We start from the raw sequence: 19,423 nt of genomic DNA, 5'->3' as shown, positions 1-19,423 counted from the left end.
CCATCTATATGTTTTGTTAGTCTTTAAGGTGCTGCTAGATTTGTTGTTTTTTGACAGATACAAATTTGCCATATTTCTCATTGCCTTCCTCCATATCACCTGTAACAGCAGAACTGTATGAGACAGTTAACTCTCATCCATACTCAAATCTCAACCAAACACTGGGAAAGGAACTCAACTACACTGCTGGGGTTGTACTACATACAGCTAGTGTACTGCACATTAAAAACAACAAAGGCTTATGCTTCCTTATTAGTAGACTCATACACATATTATTCATGTGAGAGGAGAAAAGTGACCTTTGGGGAACTTCATGTAAGAGCAGTCTCTCTTTACAATAATCCCACTTAGAACAGTGCTATCTATCAATTCTTACCAAGATTAAAGCAAATCAACACACCCTCAGGGTCAATAATTTCAAAGACAGCTAGCAGATCCAATACCAGAATGAATAGTTAGAACCAAGTTTAAACTGGTATATTGGTGATTTAAGTTGAGACAGACTGATTTAATTAATGTATCTCTAGAAAGTAGTTAATATCCAGACAAAGATCAGTGAATTTTGAGGCGTTAACTGCTGCGAGTTACCTTACAACAAACTTGTCAGTAATCCTTACCACAAGGAGTTGTAATGATTTCTTGAGCACAAGTCATACTAAAGACAAACATCTGGCTGCCAGCGTCTCTCAAAAGTAAATATTGACAATTTCCACCAATACAAGAGTAAGCATTTCCCTGCTGGGCTTCAGCAACTAATAAAGACATGGATTCATATTCTCACAACACTTTCAATACCTAGACTGCCATTACAGGCAGTCCCCGACTTACGCGGATCCGACTTATGTCGGATCCGCACTTACGAATGGGGCTTTTCTCGCCTCGGAGCTCACGGGCGGCGGGTTGCCACCCGTGTCCTCCGGGGCAAGAAAAGCTTCTCCGTCTCCCTGGTCTGCTGGGGGGGTCCAGCAAAGCCGCTGGACCCCCCCCAGCAGACCAGGGACACCCGAGCCAAGCCGCCCAGGCGGCTTTGCTCCTTTGCCCGGGCGCAAAGCCGCCCAGGCGGCGGCTTGGCTAGGGTGTCCCTGGTCTGCTGGGGGGGTCCAGCGGCTTTGCTGGATCCCCCCCCCCCAGCAGACCAGGGGGACAGGAGCAAAGCTGCGGAGCACGCCCGCAGCGGGACAGCCCGGGCGTGCTTGGGCTGTCCCGCTGCAGGCATGCTCCGCGGCTTTGCTCCCCGTCTCCCTGGTCTGACCAGCAGACCAGGGAGATGGGGAGCAAAGCCTCGGACCACGCCAGCAGTGGGACAGCCGCGGCGTGCCTGGACTGTCCCACTGCCCGCGTACTCTGCTCCGCGTCTCCCAGGTCAGCAGACCAGGGAGACGGAGCAAAGCCGTGGAGGACTTGGGCGGTCCCGCCACCCCCGTCTCCCTGGTCTGCTGGGGGGGGTGCAGCTAGTGCCCCCCCCAGCAGACCTGGCTTTTCTTGCCTACCCCTGGGGTAGAGCAGCTGGGGGCTGCCGGGTTGGTCCCGCAGCGCCGCTCCGGACCAACCCAGCAGCACCCCAGCTGCTCTGCCCCAGGCATCCTGATTCAGCCGCGGCTGGTCAGTTTCAGCAGTGGCTGAATCAGGACGCCTGGGGCAGAGCAGCTGGGGTGCTGCTGGGTTGCTCCAGTAGCGCCGAGGAGCCGTGCTACTGGAGCAACCCAGCAGCACCCCAGCTGCTCTGCCCCAGGCGTCCCCAAGGCAGCCGCTGCTGAAACTGACCAGAGGCCGACTACAGGAAGCCCGAGGCAGAGTTGCTCTGCCCCAGGCTTCCTGGAATCAGCCTCTGATCAGTTTCAGCAGCAGCTGACTTGGGGACGCCTGGGTTTCTTAAGTTGAATCTGTATGTAAGTCAGAACTGGCATCCAGATTCAGCCGCCATTGAAACTGATCAGTTTCAGCAGCGGCTGACGCCAGTTCCGACTTACATACAGATTCAACTTAAGAACAAACCTACAGTCCCTATCTTGTACGTAACCCGGGGACTGCCTGTACTTAGAATTTGAGCAGAGATGATGCAGCATTTGCTTCCTCATGTCACAGATGCACCAAGTTTGGCTCGACTCACAATACAGTTTCAACACAAAACATTTTCATTTCAGCTACTTAAATCATCATTCGGTTTTGTGAATCTTGTCTGTGTCCACTTGTCTACACCTCAAAGTGAAACTGATTCAGACTTTCCAAAATGCTTCCTCAAGACAAAGAACATCTAACTTGTCCTCCCACACAAGTGTTACATATGAGATTTTAAATTCTGTATGAGTTGATAAGTTTCTCTCAGACTTCCATCAGCATTCTAGCTCTCATTGTCTTCTCTCTCTTTCGGTTGCTGTGGGACATTTATGAACAAGAATGACTCTGAAGGGAAAGCCAGGGAGGGGAAGGTATAGAGGCCATCTCATCAGTGGCTGAGGATAAGAGAGTTGCAGAATTGCAAACCATTTATTCAGTGATCCATCAGAGCAAAAGTTTTCCTCCTCAGAATCCTTCAAAAATGCTCTGGCACTATTAATTTCCCAAAAGAGATCAATGAAAAGGTCAACTGAAGTTTAAATAATTTACAGATGTTTCCACATTTTCTATTATTTATTAGTAGAATTTGAAGTTAAGCAAAACTAAACAACTAAAATCAGCTTCAAATGCATATTTTTTTAAAAGAAGTCACCACTTACGAAACTTGTTAGATATGATAGTGTCACTGTCAATTTTACAAACATAAGCATGCTAGCTTGCTTTTTTTCATTTTTCTTCAATTACAAAATGCTTATATTTCCTTCACATTCAATAGTTATTAAAATCATGAATAGTATGATCAAAATAAACAACTTTGACGTTAATTTTAAAATAAACTAGGGGGCTGTGCCTTGCTCGCTACACTCGCCAACCCTCTCCGAGCCTGATGACGTTATTCTGTTGTGTGCCAGGAAAAACTTTTTTTTATATATAGAGAAAAAATAGACATCAGGGATTAAAAGCTCCCCTTGTTTGTATGCACAATTCCTACAAAGGAATTTAATCTGATTTATTTGGCACTAAATGGTCACCATTATCCCTCAAGAAATAAGGCTTTCAGTATACTATAAAACAGATAAGAACTTACATTGTGGACGTGCTACAGGGTAAATTAAGCCAATTCTACTAGTACAATACTCCAATAACTTAATTTAGGCAGCACAACAACTTGTACTGTTGCTGATGGATAACTATCTAGACAAGACTGAGTGCTGTCAAGAATGCATATATGTTACAATGCTAGTTTAGAACCCCAATTTATATGGTTAATGAAAAAAAAGCTAAATCTTTGACGAGACCAAAATTTCTCATAAGTGGTTTTAAAGTTAGGGTAAAGTTAAACTTAGACAAGGTTCTCAAGTGAAATTTTCAATGTAAATCTATTTTTATCCAAAGCTTATTAACTGATGACACCAGGTGAGTGTAAACAGAAGAAAACAACTGGGACATTACACCAAAATTCTATTTAATATGGCATTACAATTTTCAGAACAAAAGTAAACTAGCCCAGTGTGAAGGCATCAAAACTGAACAAAAAGAATCTCTAAGAAATTCCTTAGAGAACTGCATTATTATATGAAAAGTTATCTTCTTTATGAGGGTTCTTCTTTATGAGGGTTTCACACAGAATTCTCACTGTGTGAAAACAGCAAAGAGAATGACCCATTTATATAGAAAAAAAATTCAAAAAGTACAGCAGTCTCCAGCAATAAGCCAACATTTAGCAACAGTTACCATACAATTGTATCAGGGATAATGAAGTAATAACCTGGTTTATGGGTGGACTAATCTGTATCAAGTAACACCGTTAGCAAATGTTTTAACTTTTTAATAGAAACCACTAAATCATATTACATTATTGCTATACTAGTAAACATGAATGAAGTTCTGTTTCTGCTGGAGAAAAAAACCTTTCAAATTAGGGTTTTTTTTAAATACCGTAATGCAATACGGTAATTCTCAGTTTTAATATACACAATACATTCACAATTATGTTAGCCCCTATCACCACAAAAGAGAGCAATTACCTTCCTAATTTGCTATTTTTACCTGCTTGCACCTTTGGTTTGTCTTCCTGTCCAGTTTAGCAGCAATATGTATTTTAGCTAATAAATGAAATCGCATGCCAATGCACTGAACACCAAAGCAGTTAATAACTGCAGTGTTTACAAGGCATGAAGCTGGACAATTTAAAATAAATACATCTTTCATCTTTTCTAGTCACTGAGGCAAAAGGAATTATTTCCCACCTTAATATTCTATCCTTACTCTTTAAGATCTTTGTATACTATACCTCATTCTTCTCTTGTATTCTTAGGCCAGGTCTACACTAGACCCAACAGCTAGGCTTAAGGTACGCAACTCCAGTTGTGTAAAATACGTAGCTGGAGTCAGCTTACTTTAAGCCAAGCTTGGTGGCATCTCCTCTGCAGGAGGCCAATGCTCCCATTGGCTTCCCTTACTCCTGGCCATACTCTGTTGGGGCATCCTCTGAGTTCAATTTAGCAAGTCTTAACTAGGACTCACTAAATCAAATTCCAGTAGATCAAGCACGGCAGTGGTGCTCTTCTGTGGAATGAAGACACGACCTTATTGTATCTATTCACTACTTCTCCCTTCCACTTTCCTTTTCTTACTTTCTATGTATTAATCTATTCCTACTTCATTCCTTTGTTTTCTTTTACTGTTCACTTCATTCCCAAACTTTTAGCCTTTAAATAGTAACTAATCTCTCCTTCCTCAAAAAATACTCCTTTTATTGTTTCAAACAAATATCACCTGTCACAAGTTAATCGGTAGCCTTAGTTTTAGAGGGGTATGGTTTTCAGAAGGTCTCAAGCTGCTTCAGAGCTGAAGGAGGACTTGCAGATAGCCTTGAAAGATCTACATTTAAGCACAGGTCTTCTGTTGTAGGAAAAAAAATATGGATGCACGCTTACTACATTCAAGTACTTATTGCAAAACCTGATAACTGAGCATAAAACAAGTGTTGTTACATGTGCATAAGTGCATAAAGTAGCCTACTACAATATAATCGGAGTTACAAATACCAGAGTTACGAACTGACCAGTAAATCACACACCTTATTTGGAACCAGAAGCACATAATCAGGCTGCAGCAGACACAAAAACAATGCAAATACTGTACAGTACTACATTAAACAATACAGTACTATATTAATAAAACAATACAGAGTTTTAAAAGATTTGACACAATAAGAAACTGTGTTTAATTTGAATTAAGATTAAAATAAGCATTTTTCTTCTGCATAGTTAAGTTTCAAAGTTGTATTAAGTCAATGTTCATTTGTAAACTTTTGAAAGAACCATAACATTTTGGACAGAGTTACCAATATTTCAGAGTTATGATCTCTGTCCCCAAAGTGTTCATAACTCTGAGATTCTACTGTATGCGATAAACAGGAATTCTGATAAGCATCAAAATGTGCTCCTGTCATTCTAAAGACAAATCTAGAGCAAGAAAGCAAGTGACCTTAAATGTATTAATATCCATTACAATTTAACAAAATAGCTATTAAAAGGTCCTTATGCTACCTGGCTGAATTTACATGGCATGAAAATTTAAAAAGCAAACTGTCTACATTTAAAGCTGTGTTTCAACCTAGGCAAGAAAGAGAAAGGTGGTACGACTTATTGTTTATCCTATTCAAAGGATTGTTTCTCTCTGATAGCAGTCTACCTGCTCCTTATTAGGATACAAAATATCAACCTGCTTTGAAAGCAGAGCTGGTTAAACTTACAGCAAAGTGTTTTGAGATCAACTTCAGGTTGCTACAATTTTATTAGAATACAGGGATGATTCTCATCACAGGTAATGTCTCTTGCCTACTGTCCTTGCTGTCATCAATCCCATGTCTTCCTGGATTCTCCTTCTGTTCTAAAGGATTTGTAGACTCTAAAGTTTTACATTATGTTATGGTGTAGTAATAATTTCTACATTTGTAAGTTCAACTTTCATGATAAAGAGATCCCACTACATTACTTGTATGACATAACAAAAGAAAAGGTATTTCATTCATCTTTTTACAGTGCAAATATTTTAAATAGAAATAAAATAAAATGAGTAATGTACACTTTGCATTCTGTGTTGTAATTGAAATCTGTACATTTAAAAATGTAGAAAACATCAAAAAACATGTAAATGAAAGGGCATTCTATATTGTTGAACTGTGCAATTAAAACTGGTTAAACATTTAATTTTTTCATCACTTGACAGCCCTATTAGGATTCAATTAAAAAAACTACTTGGTGCTTTAGACAGATTCTGAGACGAGCAAAATAATCTTAAAATGAAACCTCATATGGCATCCATAACATTACAGTGTCCAGGGAATGACAACCAAATGGCTTTCAAAAAACCCAACTTCAACAGTGGAAATAGCAATAAGCAATTCTAACTTATAAGCTATTAAATAAAATGAAAGCAGAACCCACTGACTCTTTTCCATTGACTCTCCAAGACACCAGACCTTAAAACTTGTTTATTGTAATCTACAGAAAATGTATAGTTAGCTATGAGCCCTTACATTATGAATGGTTGAATCCAGAAAAGAACCACTAAAATAAATCAAAACTGAAAGACAAAGGAGCACTCTAGACTGTAAATCACTCATTTCCACATGGTGAGATGGAGATTCAGAGTAGAGATTTTTGGACACTTATAAAATTTCAAACCTCTAAATTTTAATATGAAATACATTTAAGAATCCACAAAAAACTTCATCTCTCACTGCTTCATACTTCTGTATGTTCTATATGCTGCTTTGGAAATATATTCTCAAATGTCACAGTATTGAGTTACAAACTAACTGTACTTTTACAACATAAAAAGTTTTGAAGTCTTTTAAATTAAAATAGCTACTAATGTGAAACTTTGTATTTATTTCTTGTGAAAATGGCTGTTAGGATAGATGAAAGTATAATACTGATGTAAAATGAAGTTTTGATTCTTCAATTAATATTTGAGATCTCTCTGCCTGTTCGGCTGTAACCTGCAAGGACCTTGAAAATACAGCCTCCTAAATTTATGAGTGTGGGAAATTAAAACATGCCTCTAGGTGCTTCTTCACTTTGGAGGAAGAGGGTGAAAGATAATTTCAGCCTAGGAAAGGACCAAGGATATGACATTGTTGACCTTTAGAAATAATTCTTAACCTGCAAGGTGAAAAGACTAGACAGAAAGAGAACAATCAGGAGGGTAAAATACTTCTTTAAAAGAGCTGTAATAAATTCTATAGTATATAATATTCATCTTGACAGTTGGCCCACTGAAATCAAAGGTAACCTATGATGACAATCTTGGCACCGTAACATGATCTGTGTAGGTTGGAAATGTTTTATGGCTGTAGACTTCATGACATGAGTGCATTAACTTACACTGACATATATGATATACTGTTTTGAAGCTGCATCCACCACTGCTGCAATGACAGTAAAAGAACTCCAAGTGGCCGTGGGGGAGGGGAGGCTGTGAGAAAGAATGTAGCCTTCCACAATGCAATGAGAAATCAATGTCGAGACACATTGCAAGGACAAGCCCTGCCCCCTGCAGCATTTTGCAATAGCAATAAAGAGCCACGCCAAAGCCAGGATGGCGTGGGTGTGTTGAAGCTAGAAAGCCAGAACCCAGCAGTCACAAAATGCACCATTTTCATGATGGGGGAACGTGCAGTTTGGGGCAGAAGACAGATGCTTTGCCTAAGGAGGAATGGGGAGATCACATTGTGCAGAAATTTGGGGTGCAGGATTAGGAAGACTCTCTCTCTGTGGAAAATTGCATGACAGGGCAAACAATCATAGCCATCAGCTTGCTAATGTGCCACTGTGACTGATCATCTTCAAATAGAGGTGGGCAAGGGAGCAGGTCAAAGAGGGTTCATAGGGTGCTTTAGTGAGGGCAGAGAGGAAGATGTTCAGGTCTTCCGAAGGAGTAGATTTATGGATCAGTAGAACGGTATTGACCAGGCCTTTAAAGAAAGCAAATGGTGGACAGGTGAGTAAAGATAAAGGAACCGTCCACGGCAGTAAGGAAGGCACTGAGAGAGTGAGGCCTGTCGATTTGAACTGGAGTAGATAATCCAGGAGGAAGGGAATGGAGATGAAGTCCAGAGGGTAATGGTGACAGTGCACCCAACTGGCATTTACCCAGTCTCACTGGGTAAGTCTTAACAGTTCACTGGGACAAATACCTCCTCTGATGCTGCCTCTGAGGCAAAGATAGTGGCAACTCTCTGTGGCAGATGGGGGTGTGGGGTATGGCAATACCTTCAGTTGAAGGCAGTGGTTCTCAGAGTGCCATCTGTGGAACACTAGTGGTCTGCAGCTGCCTCCCAGGTGGCCCCGGGCTCAAGCTTAGTGTGCCCTCCCGCTTGGAGGGCATGGGGCGGGCGGTGAAGGAAGCCCTGGCCTGCAGAGGGAGGCAGTGTGTCTGTTGAAAGGTTTCTGCTGGATTAGCAAGTGGCAGCTGCCCTGCCACCTCCTGCAGCCTCACTCCAGGAGCAGCCTGAGCCAGGGGAAGTTTGAGCCCACCTACCGCTGATGACTTCCTGCTACTGCACTGAGGACACAGGCAGCGGAAGAAGAGGACCCCGCATGGCTCTTCCCAGTGACTGGGTGGTGAGCGCAGATGCTCCTGCCACCACCATAGCCCAGGAGCTGCTGTGCTCTCCTGAGAAGCACTGCTGGACAGAGCAGGCAGCGGCAGAAGATGTGGCCAATGGGAGTGGAAAGCTGGCTGCCCCGCCCATGGGACTCAGTGCTCCGGTGAGCAGCTTTCTCCAGTTGACCTGGTGCTGTGGGGGAGCAGTGCAGGATCCCAAGAAATGCTGGCACTGGCTCAGGCCGCCCATCTCCCTCCCAGAGGAAGCAGTTCCACAGTCTAGCAGGGTGCTCCTCCTAGAGTTAGTGCTGCCGCCCCAGCTGAGCTCAAGGAGTTGTCAGAGCTTCCTAGCCTGGAGGAGGGCTGGCCTCGGATGGCTATTTATCTCCCCCACACACAAGCCCACTAGCCTGATCAGTTTGTCCTTAACCTGGGATGGGGGCAGGGAGTGCTGGGGTCTCGGCTGCTTTCCCTAGTGGTTGTGAAAAAAGGCACAACTCTGCTAGCTGGCTCTAGCTGTAGGATCATTCTGGGATTTGTTCTTGTCAAGGATGAAAGCTGAACAAGTGATGAGAACAAAATGTCCAAAAGCAATCTTGAACCTAAGTTGCTAGCTCATGTATTTCTCTGCCCAACGGTATCTTGATCTGTCATTCTCCATGAGCTAGTCTGCCAGGGAAGTTTGGGGCTTTCTTCACCTCCTCCTTCCCACCCACGTGCTGTCCGAATGGGAAGCTGGAGCAGCAATGCAGGCTCCCTGCTGTGTGGAGGAGCTGGAGGGGGTGAGCTCCCCCCTCCCTGTTCCACTGGGGGAATAGCAGTGCAGTGATATGCTGGCTGGAGACTTTCCCCACTTCTGCCATTGGCCATCCAATAGGAGCAGCAGTGGGCACAAAGCCACGCAAGCGTCCCCCTTCATACCTATACCCCCACATCCTAATCCCCCTCTCTCACTTCCCTCCCTCCCTCAAGACTTCACAACTCCAGCTTATTCCTACACCCTCCCTCCTGGCCAGGCACTCTACTTCCAGCCTTCTTCTGCACCCTGCCTCCTACCCAGAACTCATACCCTCCCCCTCTCCTGCACCCCACCTCCTTCCCACATGCTGCATCCCATCCCAATTGCCAGCAGCCCTGTCCCACACACTGAAGCCTTCATTTTTAGCCCCAGCCCAGAGCCTAGGGGCCCACAAAATCCACTCACCCTTGAATTCCAGAAGAGCTAATCTGGTGTGAGTCCTTCCTGCGCCCACCCCCCTCCATAGGAGGAGGGGAGCACCAGAGAGTAAGGTGTTTCAGTTGGGGGCCACATCAGTGAGGCTTAAAGGGGGAAGGGTGTGGGGTTTTTTTTGGCGGCCTCTTACTTTTGTGGTCTCAAACTGATTTCTCTGTGGGTCAGTTGCCCCGACACAAAAAAGGTTCTCTATTGCTGCCATAAATAAAGAAAACATTGAAACCCTTTGTGTTGGACATAAATTAATATTTTACTTCATTTAAAATAAAATTTGATAAACACAAGAAAGTAAAAACACTTAATCTGTTTAATTTAAATTCAACCATTCTCTCTAGCTGCAGCACTAGCAAAATGGCTCATGTATCATTATGTAATTAATAGTGAGTTTCTATCAGCAACTGGTAGTCTATGGAAAGGTTTATATTGAGCCAGGTGGTCCTCGGGCTAAAATGTTTGAGATCCACTGGTTTAAGGCAATTAGCAGTTAAATATTTTGTTGGGATGAGATAAATTGCACACGTATAATTCTTAAATAGAAATATCTTGTACAGGAAATTAGAACACATTGAAAATGTATTACATCATGAATTCTACTAGACTGTCTTGTTTGCACTGGCAAAACTTGTCTTATGAACTCCACACATTGCAATTTTACTAGTGTCAAATTCTTAGGTGGGCGAGGCTGCTCGCTAGAATAGTGGCTATTCTCACGTTTAGGGGTTGGGTTCCAGGCAGGACAGGCTGCTCACTGAGGCTGTGTCTACACAGTAGCGTTATTTCAGAATAACTGACATTGAGAAAAAACTAAGAGCGCATCTACACAGCAACCCATTATTTCGAAATAACGTCGAGCTGGAGGACTTCATTCCGACACCTGTAATCTTCATTTCACAAGCAGTAAGGGAAGTTGAAGGAAGAGCCGAATTAAGCTATTTCGACTTCAGCTAGACAATTGACATAGCTGAAGTTGTGTAGCTTAATTCGACTTTTGTCCCGCTGTGTAGACGTGCCCACATGCAGTAAGGCTCTCCTTCTGTGGAGCTGACATTTTGGTTTACAGGTAAAATTTTCAAAAATACTCAAATAACTTTAGTAGCTCTTAATAGCCCAAGTCCAATTTTCAAAAGTGATTTAGAAGCCTAAGTCACTTGGAATCTAAAAATGTTATCCTGTATTTCTGACAAACATAATAGTGCACACAGTAAGTTAATCAACTGACCATTTCATCTACATTGATATTTAAAAATACAGTTAAACTAACTTTTCCAAGAATGAATTGTTGCTGTTTGGGTAACTACTGTTTAGAATGTACTTACCCTGGATTATAAAGCATGATAGTTGAGAGATTCTCACAAGATTTTGAAAGATCAGTCATAGATAAACTAAAGGAAGACAGCAATCCACTCTAACAGAACAGAAAAATAAAATATTATTACTAATATTTAAGAAACTTTGGTTTCCTTACAGAAATATCATTTTGCCACTTGAAAAAATGTGTATTATTTTAGTGAAGCAGGCAAAAAATAATCTAAACTAGTGAATATTTAAATGTATTAGATACAAAAATTATTACAGAATTTAAATTCCTCAGTTACCTTTCTTTTCTCTCTCAGTTTGGCAGCTTCCTTGGGATGATTAAAGCGAAACATATTGGTTCGCCCAAGTAGTATAACAGCACCTGGTAGGAAGAAACACACAGAGATAGGTTTATTGACAGCATACTATACCAGGAGATATCAAATCATTTTCTCAGTCATCTGACAAGTACAATGATTTCTTTAAAGCAAGACAAAAAGGAGAAAGCTTTCTTCTAATAACTAAAGTTTCTTTTTAATGTTTAGACAGAGCTATATTAATAGCTTTTGTAGTGTATTCCTTGTTCCTTCCTAGATGTTGTGTCTTTTACAAATAAATAAATAGATAAATATATATATATACACACACATATATTTTATCCAAAGAACAGATGAAAGGAGTGGAGATGGCAGGATGTCTTTGTATACTACAAGACCTATTTGGAGAGATCTCTTCTACGATTAGAGGATAGTTTTGTCTCCAACCCATTTAATCTCTCGACTTCTTTCTGAAAGGCATCCGTTATTGTCAAATGTAACTTGTCTACTAGCCAGCACAAGAAATGGCAATGACTTTCAATCACTAAGGATCTGAGAGATTTAAACCAGTGACTTGTACATATAGAAGACTCTACTAACCCATCATCATCATCATCATCATCATCTGTGCTCTCAGCCATTCGTTCCTCCAACCAAAGACAGGTAAACATTGATCCAAAACTCATTATTATACAAATAGAATAATCTCATTATGATGCTAAAAAATCTATTTCATGAAGCAAAGCCATGAATCTTCTCAAATTATTCAATAGCCCTACTCCCATTACATTCAGATAGATGTTCTGTGTTTAATCAATTACAGATGGAAAATGAAAAAACATTTCTAGGCAACTACTGCCAGATTTGGGGGACATTACGACCAATTTTGATAATACTCCAATAATAACTCCATTGTCAGTGGTATCTTACTGCTGTAAGAAAAAAGGAAACACTTTTCAAATAGCTGTAAATGTACCTTGTTTCATTCCTGGTATATAAGAAGCACTTCAAATAGCTCTACCATAGTTTCTTATTAGGCTTGTGATTATGGTATTTACTTAAGATGATTTAGACTTGCTAACAAATATATAATGGCAATGAGAGCAGCAACTCTATTGGCCAAAGTAATTGTACAATTAAAATTTAAAATTGAGATCTTCAGATGTGAGCAATTAAACAAATTTGCCAAGATTTATTTCTGGTCTGCTGTGAGATCTGTAATATTCAGTCTGAGTATTTTGAAGGGCATGACTATCAACTGTTATAGTATCCACTGATTCTTCAAGTATGTATTCATGTTTGTTTCCAATGCAAGTCATTGTGAATATTGTATGCTGCAGGTTGAACATCTCTAGTCGAGCACTCTCTGGTCCTGCAACATCCATGGTCCAGCATGACTTTAGTTAGCCAGATGTCCACTTATGGGCGTGGCCAAGTTTCCCGCAGTCCCATAGAGTTGGTTTCCAGCCACCAGTCCTGGCTCTTAGTGTTCTGTGCTGTTATTTAGCTCTAATTTACCCCTAAATGTCTTCTAAGATCCAAATAAGCAATGGAAGTGTTGCTAATGCTGCTAGGCAATACTGACCTCATATGGTCTAGCACATTCTCTGGTTCAGCATTGGTCAGGTCCCAAGGACTAGAGAGGGTCAACCTGTAAAGGATTTATCTGGTGTTGCTCGTATCTAACTCAAATAATGTGTTTTTCTTCATTGCTCTGGTTTGGGATGGAAGATGAAGGGTTCATTATGCAGGCCTCCCTGGGGAGAGTGGATTACTCCAGCAGGTACAGCCAGGGGAAGGACTGCATGTCTCCCAGCTAGGGAATAAATAGACAGACAAACTCTCTTAAATATGTAGTAGATAGCTGTCCCTTTCTCCACCCCTGCACGCTTCTGCCCCAATGGGGTGATAGCTGTCCCCATCTTTGACCCTGTGGTTATTACAGAATATAACTATTCCTGCTAGCAAGCCCCTCTCTTTCAGAATAATGAAAAAAATTACCTTCCACACACATAGCATTGTCCTGGCACGACTAAACCCTTACTTTAAGTTAAAAGAGGAAACTGAAGTCTTACTGGTTTAGGAGGAGGTCTTGAACAAACACACACACAGACTCTCTCAAATATATAGTAGATAATATGAATGCCATCTTGTCCCATGGCTTTCCTTCCCTTTTGCTCTACTGTATTTGTGGATATTATTTGTATTTTGATAAGGCCTAGAGCTTCCCCTTAAAATAGGAACTTGCACATCCCAAAATTCTTTACAATCTAGATAAATTTAGCTAAGGCACAAGTCAGGGAAGTTATACCCATTTTTCCAATTTGAAACAAACACAGCGTGCCCAAGGTCAGATCTACACTACGCTGCAAGGTTGACCAAAAGGTACACAACACCAGCTATGTGAATAGTGTAGCTGGAGTTGACATTCCTCAGGCTACGTTGCTATTGGATCTCCACTCTGATGGGGTCAACGGGAGAAATCTTCCATTGACTTCCCTTAAGCTTCTAGTTCCAACTGAGTACCGTGTCAATGAGTGAGCGGTCGGCTGTCAACTTAGTGAGTAGGGATGTGAAGGACTAGTCGACTATCTAGTAAGCAAATGCTTATCAGACAGTCAACAAGCTTGTTGATTAGTTGCTGCCCCATCCCCTTTGCTGCCTCTATCGGAAAGAGGCAGCAAGGGAGGGAAGAAGGAGGTTTTTCAAAGCAGCAGCGCCACGTGGAGACTGGGTCCAGACTCCGGGCTCCACGTGGCGCTGCCACTTTGAAAAGCCATCACAGAAGCCCAGAGTCAGGCTCCTCCTGGCATTTTAAAGTGGAAGGGCCACATGGGGTCCAAGGTCAGCTGACCTCAGGCTCCATGCGGTGCTCCACTACTTTGAAACGCCACGGGGAGCCTGACTCCGGGCTCCTGTGTTGGCATTTCAAAGCTGCAGAGCCACATGGAGCCCAGGGTCAGCAGGGAGACCACATGGCGCTTTCGCCTTTAAAATATAGCAACAGCCCTAGGGCTGGTTCTACACTTCAAAGGCAGAGACACCCTATCAACTGTTGAATTGTCGATGCAAAATAAATCGACTAGTCGATAAATCAATTACCTGCAGTTTAACACCCCTATGAATGGTAAACCTGCTCTGAGACAAGAGATAGGGAAGATTACACAAAAAGCTTCTCAAGCTCATCTCATCTGAAGAAGTGGATTTTGCCCACAAAAGCTCACAATTTTTATTTATTTGCCGGTCTCTAAGGTGCCACAAAACTTCTCATGGTTTTTCAAGAAGCCTGTTGCAGAGCTGGACATCTAGCCTAGATCTCCATCACAGAAGTGTAAGGGCCTACACAGAAGACCGTCTTCCTTCCACAGAGGAGGAAAGTTCATTAGTGGTCAGTTCAACTGTTTATTGCAGTGGCTTGGTTTTTTTTAACTGCTGTACCAAACTATCAATTTGCTTTTATCAGTATTCAAAGAGTATTTATAGGCAATATTTGAATATCAAATTGTAAGAACAAGAGTTTAATTTTGTAACTATGTAAACTGACATACCATGAGACTTCCTAGTTGTAAGGCAAAAGTTATTTTTAGTTGAATTCTATAAAAAATCATTTTATGTAAAAATGTGTATATTGGAGATGGTATTTTAGGCTAAATCTAAATCCAAATTCAGATAGATTCAAAACAGAAAACAAGCAAACGTGTGGATTTGATGGTGCTGAAATTCTTGTACGATGTTTTTATTAGGTGAAAATGTTATAGTAGGTTGTGTTTAGACAAAAGGCACAATTAACTAGAATTTACAAATGTCTGAAGTAATTTGAAGAAGGAAGTGATAATTATGTGCATTTATTCTTAGGGAAATGTAAACACTGTAACACATTTCCAAATAAATGGTAATTTACTAATGGAAGGACACATTTAAAAGTCTCAGTGGTATATTAGATATACCTGGAACAGATATTTAAAGGTGTTGAGATTCCAGGTTGAGAGAGTAAACATTAATAATCAGCGCTAAGATGTGTGTGTAACAGAACAGCATGACAACTAGCAAGCTCATTAGTTATGCTATGTACATATACGTAGCTTTAGCCCCAAGATGGAGTCTGCTCTGCAGGCATCTGTGGTCAAGAACAGACATTTGCAAGAAAATGCATTCCACCCCAGAGGCACCTCTTCCTCACCCCCACGAGTAAACATGCATACATTGGAATAGTTCAATCTATTATATATTTAAGAGTGTGTGTCTGTCTGTCCTTCTGTCTGTTCTTTCAAGAACTCCTGCTAAAAGCTATAAGATTTAGGACCACCAAATTTGGTATTCAGCTTCCTCCTATCATAACTTAAAACAAGGTAAGGGTTTGGTTGTGCCAGGAAAATGGAATGTGCCTGGAATAAGATTGTTTCTCATAAAACCATACAGAAAAAAGAATCACCAGGCAGGTGAAAAGGGCTCCTCCCCCTGTCCGGAACTGCCCCGCCCTGAAATTCACACCTACCCCCTCAGACACCCTTTGGGGAGAGTGGGGTGGGCTGAAGCTCTTCCCTCCCCAATTTGTACCAACATTGCTAGCTGTTTCCCTTTGTCAGGGAGTGAGGGGGAAGAGCACAGCTTGCTGCATTCCTCACTCTGGTTGGGGAGCTCAAAGAGCAGATGAACATGGACCTGCTGCAGCCAGAGGACATGCATCCCTCCCCTAGCTGTGCCCACTGGAGCCTATGGAGAGATGCTTATCACCTGGCCCCTAGCTGCTGTGGTGAGAGAACTAGAGTAGTCCTTTCTCCCTGGGGAAAAACCCCTCGTCCCCAGCCTCAGCCCAGGACAATGATTTAAACAAAGCATATCCATTTTCATTTTATTTTCCAAAAAACAGAAATTGAGTTAAGGACTCGAGCAATGTTGGGTAAATCTTCTAGTGAGTATATAAAAGATAAATATTGATTTACAGAGGGATGAATAACAAAAATGCCACAAGGGGACAGATTAGGGGAGCAGTAAAACAGGGTTACTTCCAACATGAGGCCACACAGGACCTGTGGTACCACAATATGAAAGGGTAGGCACAAGCAATGAATCTACAAGAGTCCTGGGCAAAGTTTTTAATGAATGGAGATTGCCCATCTCCTAGAACTGGAAGGGACCTTGAAAGGTCATTGAGTCCAGACCCCTGCCTTCACAGCAGGATCAAGTATCATCTCTGACAGATTTTTGCCCCAAATGTCTGCCTCAAGGATTGAACTCACAAGCCTGAGTGTAGCAGGCCAATGCTGAAACCACTGAGCTATCGCTCACCCCCTCCCCCAAGTTCCAGTTTGGCAATGAGCCATGGGTGTTTTTGATCATCTTTGACATCAGTAAGAACAAAACCCACTGGTGTGGTCTCCTACTGCTCTCTGGAAACCCACACAGAGCGACAACCTACCCACCTAACTAACTATAGTCTTCTTCCTTATTCCCATTGCAAGGCCACAACCCAAGGTACTCAAACCCAAACCTCTCTGAACAACAGCGAGACTAGGTCAGGCTCCTGTTTGTCCTTCTTCAGTGATCCCTCCCTGCACAGTGCTCCTCCTGGCTCCGGTCCTGGGCCATATCCTGTTGGCCACTCTGTCCCTCCTGGGTTTCGGGTAGGTTCTTGGCTGCTTTACTATTGTCATGGCCTACTCGCTGTAGCCCTCTTATAGGAAGCTACAGACCCACACACACCCTGTCCTCTTCCATCTCTCCATGCCTCTGCAGCCATCAGCACCTCCACTGTCTCAGGACAATGTTTTAAAGTGGCCAAATTATCTAAACCCCAATGAGGTATATATAATTGCTATCTTCCTATTTGATGTAGCTACACAAAGTCTCTCATATATTTCTGGCAGCTCTCAGATAAGGTGTGGGACTGCAGCTCATGGAGAAATGTGCTTCTAGCCCTTTGAATTGGAGATCCAAATAGACCAATGAGCAAGCTTGACAATCCCTAATCAAACCAACAAGTTCTCTTGTCTCTTTCCCTAATCCTCATGACAGAAACAATCATTACTTCAGCTTGCAGGAAGGAAATAAAATTCAGATTTGAGGTTGCATTTAGGGCCCAGCTGAACTTCACTCCATTAGAGGTGGGGCAGGCATTATGCTGAAACTGAACTCCTTCACACCTTTGTTGTTGAAAGGTAGTTTGCCCTTTCACAGCAATATTTTTAGAACAGGAGTCAAAGATAAGATTCAGTTTTTAGATTCTTAAAATAAATTGACAAATAAAAGTGCAAATAACCTTTTAGTTAAGGTGAACAGAAAGCAGTAGAGTGCTTCTTGTCTTTGCCAGTGATAAAGGCAGGCTAAGGGTTACTGAAGTTCTATGAACCCATCCCCTGCTTTGCAGCATGGATCCAAGAAGCAGAGGGACTGAAACATCAAGTGCTCCCCACCAACCTTCTTATTTTTTATTCTCTTGTCTATGAATAACCTTCACTTACAACATGACTTCCCTCTTCAGTGGACTCTGGTCAAAATATGTACCATAGTGTGCTGCTTACTGGCACTGAAACACTTCTAGGACATACGGCAATAGCTGGAACAGTAAAAGAAGGCAGCATAGAAAAATTTTGAAACAACTATCTTTACAAAGAAACCCAGTGGTTTCTTCAATTAAACTATTCTGAGTTTTATGAAATGGAAATACTGTAAACATGTAAGCCCCGATTCATAGTTGTATGTCACTACAAATAATGAAAGCTACAAGCCTCATGCTATTTGGGCAACATTGTACTCTGTGCTTCAACTGTTATGATCATCATATTGGGACAGGCTACTGCCAATCAAATAAAAGCAATTCCTCTCTTATGATGCCATTAGCTGACAAATTCATGACATGGCTGTCAACATTCAAGAACAATTATTTACAGGCATTCAGGAGAGCCTGAATATATGAAAATAGTCATTTTCAATTCACCATCAAGCTCTGGTAGCAAAGAGACTACGTAGAATTAAAAGAATTACTTGAGGAGACTATAAAACAGGACTGGGCAAATCACAGACCATCACACCTTTTAATCTTGCCCTCAAATTCCATGGGCCTGCTCCAACCAGCAAGCTGGGTTGGGGTTTATTCTGCTCCACCCACCTGACCACACTGACCAGAAGGAGTGCTGGGTGGGTGGCAAGAGTGGGCCAAGCTCCCAACCCTGCTCCCCGGCTAGAGCACTGTATAGTGGAGTGGGGCAAGTGATGGAGTGGACCTGGATAATAGGTGGGTGACTAACATACAACTGATGTTCAGATAGGAGCAAAATTTTGTGGTAAAATCAACAAACATTTCAGTAATGTAATTCTAATAACAAACTGTTCAACAGAATTATTTTAATAACATGAACTGTTAATTTCATGAGTGTTCATAGCCTACCATACAATTTCCCAGATGTGACCCTCGGGCCAAAAAGTCTGCCCACCCCACCTTTATTATTTGTCAACGGAAGCGTCACAACCACCCAACTCTTCATGAACTGCTCTGGGGTAGGGGTTCTGGAGTGGTCCTGCAATGGCTTCTGTTTGAGATCAGTCTATAAACTTGAGCTGGTGCAGAATACATCAGTTGGTGTGTCAAAACGGCAACACGATGCACCAGGGCTCCACGAGCTATACTGGCTGGTTTCTCAATTAAATTTAAGGTTTTGTTTTTAATCTATAAATGTCCTAAAAGGCTTGTGATTTTCCTATATTGGATATTGCCCCTTTCCTGATACCCTTCTTCTGCAGCTACAGGTGTGCCCAATTACGACGGCCATCTTTTAAGAGATTGGCAAGACTGTGTTCGCCATGAAGGGTCTGCACCTCTGGAACAAACTCCTTCTGCTCAAAAGGAGTCCTGCTCTGTTGGCCTCTAAGGATGTTTGTTTGTTTGGTAACAAAAAATGGA

General features: G+C 42.0%; 1 protein-coding gene across 8 annotated transcripts in view; it reads right to left on the bottom strand.

The window, feature by feature from the left end:
• The window catches only part of KIF16B (kinesin family member 16B), a 237,704-nt gene that overhangs the window by 106,095 nt on the left and 112,186 nt on the right, over positions 1-19,423 (bottom strand). For all 8 annotated transcript variants that reach the window (XM_075925620.1, XM_075925621.1, XM_075925627.1 and 5 more), the window contains exons 16-17: positions 11,506-11,588; positions 11,227-11,315 (exon numbers count right to left, since the gene is read on the bottom strand). In XM_075925620.1, coding sequence (XP_075781735.1) covers positions 11,227-11,315; positions 11,506-11,588 — 172 coding nt within the window. The remainder of the gene's footprint in view (positions 1-11,226; positions 11,316-11,505; positions 11,589-19,423) is intronic.

The sequence above is a fragment of the Pelodiscus sinensis genome, chromosome 3, assembly GCF_049634645.1.
Source record: "Pelodiscus sinensis isolate JC-2024 chromosome 3, ASM4963464v1, whole genome shotgun sequence".
NCBI lineage: Eukaryota > Metazoa > Chordata > Testudines > Trionychidae > Pelodiscus > Pelodiscus sinensis.
This window is presented reverse-complemented; position numbering and strand designations above follow the sequence as displayed.